Source organism: Mya arenaria, chromosome 1 (assembly GCF_026914265.1).
Source record: "Mya arenaria isolate MELC-2E11 chromosome 1, ASM2691426v1".
Lineage (NCBI taxonomy): Eukaryota > Metazoa > Mollusca > Bivalvia > Myida > Myidae > Mya > Mya arenaria.
Genome location: NC_069122.1, coordinates 14,979,756 through 14,991,926, shown reverse-complemented (window position 1 = coordinate 14,991,926; position 12,171 = coordinate 14,979,756). Strand labels below are relative to the sequence as shown.

Below are 12,171 nucleotides of genomic sequence, written 5' to 3'. Positions count from 1 at the left end.
CATTCATGTATATTGTATTTCGCAAGTATACATTGAATTTATCACACTAATCATTGTATGATCCACATATATTTCAATACAAATATTTATCAGGTGTCAATAGGATTGAATGCTTAAGCCTGATTCACTGACACACTCTCTTTTTCACAACTGGAATCTGCACAAGACATTTGACCAAAGTCACTAGTGAGATTCACACAGCAATATCGACTTTCTACAGTAGCATCACTTTTGTCCACAAAATCAACTTACCCTACTGAAGCTTGTATTGTTTTAAAAGGACTACATGCAACATCGTTCAATGCCCCTAAGATGCCCACAAGGCTCTATCAGCCCATTCAAAACCATTATCACAGATTATAAGTATCTTTTACATGCAACACTGTTTGCAGGGCAGATTAAAATATCTGAGCCAAGGGCATGTGTGGAAGCCATTAACAAGGCATAGTTGTTGACTGAAGTCACCAAACTGATGTGCAGTAATTTGAAGAATATGTCAAATAGTTCTTGAGAAAGATCGCCGTTTTAAGTTTGTTTTTTTTTTAAATTGTACATATTAATGTACTGCAGCCCTGAGAATGGCATAAATATATTAATATATATATCATGTATTGTCTGCTTCACATCGAATTTGTGACTCCATCACTGTTTTCCCCTTAGATGGTTCACAGTTATCATCTCCTCTGTCCGAACGAGTTTCTGAGACTTGTTTGGTTTTATTTCTTTCTTTACTAACATTGGATTCCTTAAAGTACATGTCCCTGAATGTTGACTCTTGGAAATGATCTACATGAAGCTCGGCATCAGACATCCCTTCCTGAAAAAAAGATGTATTTTGGCTTTGTACAATTATCATGATAAATATAATATGCATGTTTAATTGTAGAAAACGAGATAAGTTAATTCTATATTAGTCTTTATCGAAATAACAAGGCCAAAATGGTCGAAATTTCGGGATACCATATCAAACTACCACCTTAGCTTTAAAACAACAGGGTATTCATAAAACATCTTATTCCTTACTTAAGCTGTTTTCTTAAGTTCAGTTTCTCACGTTATCATATGATATAAATACTTCATAATATCTGAAATATTTTATTATCATTCATTTGATTCAAAGTACATACTTTCATATTAAAAACACCTTTAATTTTCTTTCAATTTGACAGTGAAAAAAATAGGAAATTGACTTAAGAAATGACTTAAGATGTTTTATGGATACTGGCCCAGAACTATATAACTTTGACTACCAACTACATGTACATTGCATTTCTCTTGTAGAATCTAGGCTAAGCTTTATTATAAATAGTTTTACAGTAAAACATATATCATTCTTTGAAAGGTACTAAATATACATATTTAGAAACTTGTCAAGATTACCAAATTATAAAAACTAACAAATTAAGTTTTCTCCAACCACTCAAGTATTGATATATTGGGGCCATGTTATCAAAGATTATAATGTATGATAAATTTTTCATATCCTTCAATTTGGTTGTAATCAGATATGTTTTGAAACAAAACATTCGACTGGAAATATTACTCTAGGCTTCCTTAAATTTACAAGTTCAATCTTTAATTCTATTTCTGACACTCGCTTATGATTCGATTGAAAATCATGATCTTGGATATTTTGTTGTACAGTCATTGATACGATGATCCTTAAGTACCTGAAAGTCTTTAACTTTCTCCATGGTAATGAGTCTTCTCCCGACCTTGGTGTTCAGTTTTTGTTCACAGTTATGGACTAGTCTGAGACATGGATGGGTGGGTATGTTTGCTTCATCATACCTGTAAACATATATGACCATGGAAAATTTCAATTTATATCATAATATCAAAACGTAACTATGAAAAACTGTGATCTGATCTTTTGAGAGTAAAAGCAGTCTTGTAACACTGGTTCCCAGATATTTACTCAAAAATTGTTCACAAAAAGTGAAAAAGTTGTCAAAACGGTCAATCTGTGGGAGTGCAGCTGAAAGGTAAGCCAAATTTAGGATGCAAAGATGAGTTAATGCATTTTAGATATGAACATCATGATGATTTCTATGTTTAGTTTATATTGATTAACCATTATATTATTTTGGCATGGCAATTTTAAATAGCACCCATGAGGAAGTTTCATGAACTATTATGATATATTAATGGGAGTTAATTTACAAAAAAAATAATATGATCATATAGCAATTTTATTAATTTGTTTTTTGAATAACAAAATGCCTTTATCAGAAAAAGTTCTTGGTGACAACTTTAAAAATATTCAAACTAAACATTTTGTAACTTTAAAATGGAACTTAACCAAAAGCATAGTATTAGTGATCACTAGCTTACCTTAAATTATATTATCAATTAATTTACTGGAACCATACTTACGTGGCTAGATTAACAGGGAACCAATACACGAGTCTTCCGTTGAGCGTGAGGTAGCGGGCTGCAAAGTTGAGCAAGTCCATGAATATATCGGACAGATGGTACTCTGTTCTCTGGGCTATGTGCTTCTCCGACTTTCTAAAAGAAATAAAATCACACTGGCAATGGTATGACTCCTATTATTGTTTCTAAAATTCATGGTTCTATTACCTATTTACTATGAGCCTAGTGTTTAAGCTCAAGAGTAAGAAGATTATTACTTGATTATCATTACATACAAATTAAATAAATCTTGCAATTGAAGTCTTAAACTTCTCAATGAAGCAAATTTCTAACATCTCTGCCAAATTTAAAATATTTAAGGTCTTCATAGCCATATACAATGTTCCCTTTTTATCCTTCAAACCCTGCCCTTTATAAACCCTGTCTATAACCCAAAATATTTGAAGGCGTGCTATTCAATACACATTCTGACCAAATTTGATAAAGACTGGAAAAATGCCTATTAATTTTTTGATCAAACAAAATACTAGATTGCAACATGCCCGTATGCCACATGTGAAACTAAAATACGTACCATTCAATGATCAGGCATATAAAAATAGCAAACTTGCCAAAAAACATCAGCTAATAAGGTACCTACAGGTCGTCTGTGAGGTTCATATCAGGCACAGACTCGATCCTCTTGGCACCCTCCCTGATACCATAGGGGGCTGAAATTGTATAGCACTAAATAGAAAGGACAGGAAAATCATAACCAGAAACAGGAAACAAAACTTAAAGGCCGGCTTTCTTGTCTTAATAACATTGGGTACAAAATACCTCAGTATACCATGTGTAAACAACGTGATAAATTACGCCATAAATGCTTCGTCGGCAGGCAACATTTTGATTCGAATAAAGACATTACTTAAATTCGGTACAACATACCATGTACTTAACATCACCAGTAATTTATTTTGGATTTTTTTTACCATCTGTGCTTTCAAAATAGGGAATAATTTGTGACTTACGGAAAATACAAAATCATGCCAAAACAGTTGCTATACTAGAAATATACATGTTTTACTGAGAGCCATTATAATAATATATATATACACTAGTATAATAGAGCTGTTACTGTCAGAAACAAATCGATCATGTTTCTTTTTAAAAGATATGTTGCTTTTTTATTAACTCACAGAAACTGTGGTTGCCATAATTGGGAAACATGATTTAGGGCGAAATTTGACCAAGAAAAATCATGTACTGTTAATGCCATTTCAGAAAAAGTGATAAAATGCCACATTAAAGAGCCATTCAATAGCTACAAAATGATAACTGTTTGAAGACATATTCAACTTTTGAGTTGTTGTACAATTAATTCAGGGATGTATCTGGAGAAACATACACATGCATAATATTGCTGCAATAGAATTATTGCAAAAACATCAAAACTGACCTAGCAACAGCCCTGTCAATAACATTGCGGTTAAGATGAACCAACTCAGAAAAGAATACTAACGATCAGTGATGATGGAGTGAAACAAGGGTTGTTCCCTCCACATGTTGACACGTGATGAATCTGCCACCAGGATGTCTATGTAATGGCTCTCGAGACCGTATTGTCGTAGATTGGCTCTAACACTCTCGTCATCTGATCTTTGTTTCACGTTGGCTCGAGATGGCCTTGCTGCAAACAAATATATTCAACAGTGATAAAGAATGGATGCATTTACAGGTAACAAGATCAATTCTAATTAGCTTCTCTTGAGACCACATGGTTCCAGATTGACTCTAACATTTACGTCTTCTGACCTTTGTTTTATATTGGCTCAAGATAGCCGAGCTGCAAAATTAAACATGTATATAATAACTGAAGGCACTTTCATTTATAGATACATGTAAATTTAAACCTTGCTTTGTCAAAGTCATTAGGACATTTGGAAATACTTCGATATAATATACATTCGATATAAGCGATAAACAAAACGTTTATAACTACACCTAACACATTCGAAAATAGTTCAACATAAGCATAACATGGAGATAACAGAGTTGACATAGGGAGTTTCGCCTGTACAAGATAAAAACTAATTAGTGACTATAGAGACAGCATTTTCTCTGATTGATTCTCCCAAACTCATCTTCAGACTCCTGTTTCACCCTGGTTCTTGATGGCTGGGCTTAAATGATAAACATATTATCTAATTCTGATGTACCATAGGCAAATATTTCTATAAATAAATCCAAGATGAACATGTGACTCTACCTTCCCTAGAGATTGGCAAAAAACATTGCTTGCCATCAGTGTTCTGAATTTGCTTTTTAAGGTCTGGCTGCAAAAAATAATACCTTTGATGGTAAAAACCTTTGTTTCAATTCCTAATTCCCTAAAATCTTAAATGATACCAGATAAATACAAAATACTTGTTTAATTTCGTTAATATGTGCTGTTCATTACATAAAAAGAAAACTGATGTGAAACAAACTTAACATCTTTGACTTAATATTATTTGACCTTAGGAGTTCAAAACGCTGAAGTCTTTGGATGCAAATTGTTGCCGAGGGAGGTTAAAATATCTCTTCACTTTCATATCTACCTACATTTAGCATGTAGCAGGAGATAGTCAATGTCCGCACCCATCACAAATGCGCCCTGGGCTGCTGCGGAAACAAGCAGACTACCCGAGCCCACAAACGGGTCAAATATAAGGGTTCCGGACTGGACTTGACCCAAATTGCTCATAACCATTGACAGACCTGCATCCATACTGGTGTTGGCTGAAAGGGATTGTATCAAAATTACTTTAAATGTTGGCTAAAAGGGTTTGTATCAAAATTACAGTAGATGTTGGCTGAAAAGAATTGTATCAAAATTACTATAGATGTTGGCTGAAAGGAGTTTTATCAAAATTACTGTAAATGGATGTTTTAATTTTGAAAGGACATACATTTTATTTAAACCATAAGACTTTTACTTGAATGTATGAGTTTTCTGTGAAATATCATGTTATTTTTACACCTGCTATTTTCACTGCAGTGAAAATGTCAATTTTGATTTGGGTTCTAGTATTGCCTAACAATAGTAGCAATGTTCCATCAATGAAAATTCCATTTTTCCTATTTGAAGCATATAAGAAACAGAATATTTGTTTAATTTAGGTGTAATTTTATTTAAACTATATATTCACTTGTGGCAGTTAAAATATTGCATCTGTGATTATGGAGTGAAATAAATTGTGATCTAAAAAATTAACAAATATCATCCATGTAAAAACAAAATAATTTTACCACAATTTGCAGCCAATCAAAATCAAACGTAAAAGCATATAAATGAACATTTTTGTTAGCAAATTTTCTAAAAAGAGGAAAAAATAATATTATGAAACCTTAATAAAACTTGGTAGGTAACATAATTTTACATACCTATAAAATGCCTTTTCTGAAGATGAAACTCGTTGATTTTCTCCCTCTGTCCATCAGCAATCTAAAAATAAATGTGGTTCTTTGAAATATGATTAAATTTATATTTAACCTTATAAGATGTAATTTTTTCAAAGGCTGTTACATTAAACATTTAAAGATGAAAGTTTGACAAATTAAGTTATTTGGTTCATATTCTGGCCTTTAAAACACATAACAACTCATATTGGATGAATGAATTAAATAAACTGCTTTATATGGCATTTCAAAATGTGTTTAAATTAAGTTTGTTTTTAATTATGAAACCAAAGAAAATGACTTGAAATAGAAGAATATTTATATAAAAATAATTGAATTTGACAGTCAAATAAGACTTAGATCAAGTCTGAGCCCAGAATATGTTGTCATCTACAGTTTCTTTTGGACATTCACAGCCACAATCTTAAAAAGTATACTTCCTAAAGTTCTACCAAGTATGGAACCATAAACTTCTATGTGTTACTCATTCTATTCGGAACTGTACACTGACCCGTTTCGCAAAGAAGACCTGCTGCGGTGCTAGTTATACAAAGCAGAGAACCTTAGGCTTCTGTTATGTGGTATGAACGTGTGGCATATTTGGAGTCTACTGTTAAACTTTACACTCACCCATTTAGCAAAGTAGACCTGCTGCGGTGCCTCAGTAGGTTGACCAAGAAGGGAGCCATAGTCTTCTATAATGTGATACTCATGTTGAGGATTCTTCAGGTCCACAGGACCTTCGAAGGCCAGTGTCTCATGGGGGAGATCCTGGGATTAAGATATGTTTTGTTTTTTTAAATATTTGCAAATACTGATCTTTTCATAGCTTAATATTAATCAAATTATCAGGGCTTTTTCTGCCCAATTTGGGAAAAAGACCCTAGACATTTTGGGAAATTTTGCGGCCTGAATATGCCGAAATTGGGAAATTTTACAGTTAAAAGAAAAAGCTGTCTAGTCTCCTGCCCTGCGAAATAGGAAATTATTTTATATTAGTTTATTTACCTTTAAAAGACCCAAAATGGCTGAAATATCAATCCTTGGGTCTAAATATCTATTGCAATAAATCGATAATGACAGATTGTATTTGATACAGATATCTGAATGTTATAAAAATCAATGATTTCCGAGTTCCATTACCAAAAAAACTTTACATCACATAAGTTATTAGGATGTTTTGTAATGAAATGTAAAAAGACTTTCAAAAAATATATATTTTTTTTTTTGAATGGGATTTTTTTCTGAAGATTGGGAAAAATATCATATATTTTGCTTTGGGAATGGGTCCGATACTCGGACCCGTGGGTAGTGGCGGGTACTATAGAAAAAGCCCTGATTATGATACCAAAATTACTTTACAACCATTAATTTACTATAAAGTTGTATATGAATGATAAACAAAAGCGCCATGGACAGTGTCTTGTGGGGTGATCCTGGGACATGGTATACAAATATTTAAAAAAAATATCTAAATATTTGGCAATTTTTGTCATGTCTTGTTTGAAATTGACCAAATAATGATAGCAAAATGACATCATAACCACTACAATTTATACACATAATATAAACTATAAAGTAACATAACAAGAGCATCAAAAAGAAAATATTAAAAACCACCTGTTGCTTTTTGTCAGAAAAAGAGACACAACTCAGCATTGATTGAATCCAGAGTTATGGACCTTGCTGTACATGTGTTTATATGCTGACAAAGACATCAAAGATGTTATGATAGTATGTCAGTTATTTCTTCTTTGAAAAAACAGATGACCTTTAGCTACATCATGTAAAACAGATGCATTCATACATGTCCAGGCAGTATGACATTCCAATTATCATTTATATGGTATAACTGTATTTTTGTGACATTTTTTTTTAATATAAAGTAAATCTGAAAATGTCATGAAATACACATGATCCTGCATTTACCATTCTCATACACCAGAGTGATGATGCTAAGTGTACAACAAAGATTTAGCATTGTCGATTCAACTTCTGATGAATAAGAATGGCCTTTACATGGAAATGAAAATGCTAGCAGTGAATGCATTGATGGACCTTTTCCTGCAAGTTTAACAACTGAAAACTTCAGGAGAAAAGACTCTAAAATGAAACTTAAACTATATGTACAAATATACATATTTAAAAGATAACATAACAAATTTGATATACCTCTATAATCTGTAGTTTCCTCTCCTTATTCAGTTTTTTATTGAAGCTCGTAACTTGATACTTGAAAGACTCTTTGCATTTTATATGTGCTTCCTTCAAAATAAAAAAATAAAATAATTATACATGTCATATCAAGCACAATTCATTATGGTATGTAAAAGTCCACACATGCTTGTACATTAGTTATATGAATATTCATTAAAGCAATATATCTTCCTTATACAAAAGTGTGATGTATGTATGATATAAATATTTGTGGACAATGTTACAGAAAATCTTTATTTTTATTAAAAATGCACTCATACTCCCAAATAAGATGTACGACAATTAATAAAATTGTTTTAATATACCAAAAGGATTAACAATTATCAAAAATAATTGTTTTTATGAAGGATATCGTGTTTAGTTTTAAAGAAAAAGGCAGAAAACATGGTATTTCTACCTTATGAGAAGATATTTGATCGTGGTAAATCTTTAAGGACTCACCAGTCATTTAATATTTGTGCATTTTCAGCTATTATATACATGGTTACAATCTTGTTATTAGTCATTAATATTTTCCATAAATGTATAAGTTAGTAAGTACATGTAATTAAAGGTTAATCACTCAAAATTTGTGTTTGTTATACATGTGCATGTATTGATTTTAAATACGAGTGTCAATTTTACGAGGATTCAAAGAAATACCACATGGTAATATCCACTATCTGTATTGTTTTAATGTATCTCCATGAAATAACTATTAAATGCTTAAACTTAGATATACCAGTTACTGCGTATTTGACATAATTGAGGATCTACATATATAATTTATAATGCTACATACCAGGAATGTTTTTGGCAAATGCTGCAGTTTGCTGTTCAGGTCATCATGTGCATTAGTACACGCCCAAAGTTCATACACAGACCTGAAACAACACAACAATACAACTACTGCATATCGAGGGGTGAAAGCGAAAAGGTTCTATCTGCTTCTTTATTTAATGTCACTTAGAACCTTTTCGCATTCACCCCTCGATATGTAAAACAGACAAAGTAAATATTCTACATTTCATAATGAAATATTTCCTTTTTTATGATTAATATTTATAATTATGATTAAAAATACATACAAATTTTGAAGTTTTGGCGTTTGAAATCTATTACAATTTTAATTGAACAGAATCCTTAACATTTATGTCAAATTAATTATGTTCAAGTTGTTAATCACCCAAGACAATGTGCCCTTTTCTCCCTTTGCACCCTGTCCATTTTTAACAGAAATCTGTCCATTTTAAAACCTGGCTAAAACTCTAATACTTGTACATATACCAAACATTTAAACAGAACCTTTTCCTTTAAAAAAACTCATACAGGAACAAGCATACTCTATTTATCAAATGGACAAGCTTTTAGTGTTCAAGGACACCAACTATTATAGTAATTAGACTTTTGAATAAACAAGCCAAAATTCCCACAATAGTGCTTTGTGTCCAAATATTTAACAACCCTGCTTTGTCTTATTTGGTAACCACAGTACTTAATAACATCTTACTTCATCAAAACTGTGGGACAAGTAATTACCTGATGAGAACTGCTCTGCTGGCAATTTTTCTTGCACATTCCAGTGATGGAAGCTCGATTTGTATAAAAGATTCCTGAAAATCAGAGCAACATTTATTGTATTGGCTTATAATATAAACCTGTAGTAAGTAACAAGTCTTACAGGGAGATAATCAATTAACATTCGAAACAGTTGGCTCAAAATCCTAGAGACCGGTCAAAATACTATGAGCCTCACAAAATTGAGCCAAGCCGGAATGCTTACCGATAAATAGAGTAAATAATTTGTCCTTTACATCAAGTTCGAGCCAACGAGGAAATTGAGCCAGGTAATATGGAGCCTATGGTTTTAGACTGTTTATGAAAGTTATGAATATAAATAATAGATACCGGTACTGTATACATATATATAGTAGGGTTCTAGCTAGAGAGTTATAGAAGGCTGCTACACCCTGTTCTTGAAATGTATGGTAGCACATCTCTGCCCTCATTGAGGCCAGCATTTGCACCCATTTGCCTTCATAGAATTAAATGCTTAAGAAGATCAAATATTTATTTTGTTTTTACCATGTGATTATAAATACAAACAAAGCTTACATATTTCGCGTTTAAAACCTGATATTACTTTTAACATAATTCATAACATTTTCTGCTCAATTCATGATATTCAAACTGTTCAAAGCCTGATACAATATGCCTGGCTAAAATCCGTTTGATACGTGAAAGTCTTTGAAAAGATGTTTATAGCAAATTCATCTAGTTATTTCAGTAACTTGCCACTGATTAAAGCTTTAAGGAATCTTATGTATCGTTTGGACAGTCACTCATTTGGAAGTCTGTAAAGTGCAGAAATGGTCCAATCATTTGCAAAGTGAGCAACTAGTCCAAATAATTGTATGTTTACGGACTTTTTTACGTTTTTTGATATGGCAAATCCTTCACATACAAATTGTTTAGTATCAAAAGTGGGTAGTTATTCTGATCGGGATTCCGGGTTAAAGCATTTAACATCCAAAAATATCATAAAAACAAGAAATATTACCAGATTATGTTATCTTATATCAGTTCCATACATAAAAATGTCATATCCTAGGAATAATTATGAGTTTGACGTGTTTTTTTCATTTCTTCCTGTCAAAACATAGCAATATATACATGAAGGGCACCTGCAAGGCCTCAGGGCACAATTTTTAAACAATCGGAACATTTTGGCCATGGCCGAGTTGTTACGATTGTATTTACGAGGTCTATCTCGAAGCTTGTCGGAGGTGGCGGAGTTATTACGATTGGGTCGAGTTGTTCTGCTTGGCATAATTGCTGTCTGTGTCAGTCAACTTTCGTTTAATTGGAAAGGTAAATAATGTGTTTTAATGCATTAAATGCTTGTTTTGTGCAAAATAACTTTTCACTTACATGGTAAAATATGAATATAAACCTTTATGATCAATTTAAACCATAAAATACTTCACTTAATACAATTTCAATATTTTTCAAAACACCCCCGTTTTTTGCACAAACCTGTTTAGACGTTAAGGATTGGAAGAATCCCGTACACGTCTATAATTTTAGACTAAGTGAGCAACCTGCTTGCAACTAGTGTAGTGATGCCAGTCTGCTTACAATGTGCAATCGGATTTAATAAAACTTTAGAAGCCACACTAGAAAATCATTATGTTATACCTTAAGGCACTCCTTTGGCACAGTGGCTTCTATGTGAAAGAGACCCAGAATTGATTGCAGTTCCTATAAATGAAGGTGAATTATTGGGTAAAATCTTTCATATTGAATACATACAAGTGTATCATACTTGTCTGTAGAGTTAATAATATGTTCCACAATAAGCACAAACTTTTAAATAGTTTTAACATGTTGAAAAAACTCGTACAATGGAATCTTCTAAGCATAGTATATATACGTATAAAGTGCTGTCAAACGTACAATTGTAAATAATTTTACTGATTATTTAAACCTGATGAAATCATAATACTGTACAATTAGAAATTAATTTCATTTTCATCAGCATGTAATCTAACATTGATGATATTTTAACATTATTTCTATCTTTTTTTTATAAATAGACTAGTTTCAGCTTATAACATACCGCACATTCAAATAATATTACAATTGTCCGAATTTTTAACCTTGTCCGAAATTGTGTAATCAATATAGAAATCATTCGATTTTAAAGTATTTACAAATGAACCACGCATAATATTTACAAAGGAATAAAACAAAATATAATTTTCTATGAAATACCAACTGGAATTCGGAAATCTGTGTGTTCGTGAGCGAAATGTACTAAAATCGTTCGTGTGCATGATTTTCCAATGGAGGCTGCCATCTTGAATTGCGGTTACACTACACTAAAATATTTACGGCTATAAAATACTATCAAATACTGCAGTCAGGTTGAGGTTGGCATTTTTAATCCCAAGTTTAAGTTACACCACGGTAAGAGCTTTTTTTTATCAAAATATGTCTTGGTTTTATTTTGAAAATAGTAAGCTGAAAATGGAAGCTCTTAAACACATTTGGCATTGAATATTACATTTGTAACTTCGACCCTAACAAACAAACACCAGATAGCCGAGCTTTCTGGCGTAATGAAACAAACACCAACAGATCCCTTCAGGGAAAAGCATGCTCGACCCTGAAGGGGTC

The 12,171-nt window shown here is 32.2% G+C and overlaps 1 protein-coding gene across 1 annotated transcript; it reads right to left on the bottom strand.

Moving 5' to 3' along the window:
- Window positions 1-84: 84 nt before the first annotated feature.
- On the bottom strand, window positions 85-11,861 carry LOC128238127 (tRNA (guanine(10)-N2)-methyltransferase homolog). The gene is made up of 13 exons (XM_052953705.1): window positions 11,771-11,861; window positions 11,191-11,253; window positions 9,532-9,605; window positions 8,795-8,876; window positions 7,969-8,061; window positions 6,427-6,567; window positions 5,782-5,842; window positions 4,960-5,136; window positions 3,878-4,045; window positions 3,017-3,086; window positions 2,377-2,511; window positions 1,671-1,791; window positions 85-817 (listed from the first exon to the last, which is right to left on the bottom strand). The coding sequence occupies exons 1-13, from the start codon at window positions 11,849-11,851 to the stop codon at window positions 605-607; spliced, it is 1,479 nt and encodes a 492-aa protein (XP_052809665.1). The 5' UTR covers window positions 11,852-11,861; the 3' UTR covers window positions 85-604.
- Between the last annotated feature and the right edge of the window lie 310 nt (window positions 11,862-12,171).

What these genes read in the sequence shown, in the direction of transcription:
- LOC128238127 (XM_052953705.1), bottom strand. Translation starts at nt 11,851, where the DNA reads ATGGCAGCCTCCATTGGAAAATCATGCACACGAACGATTTTAGTACAT. An exon ending in ACACAGATTTCCGAATTCCA is followed by an intron (nt 11,254 to 11,770) that starts GTTGGTATTTCA and finishes CTTCATTTATAG; the next exon opens with GAACTGCAATCAATTCTGGG. An exon ending in TCACTCCATCATCACTGATC is followed by an intron (nt 3,087 to 3,877) that starts GTTAGTATTCTT and finishes ATACAATTTCAG; the next exon opens with CCCCCTATGGTATCAGGGAG.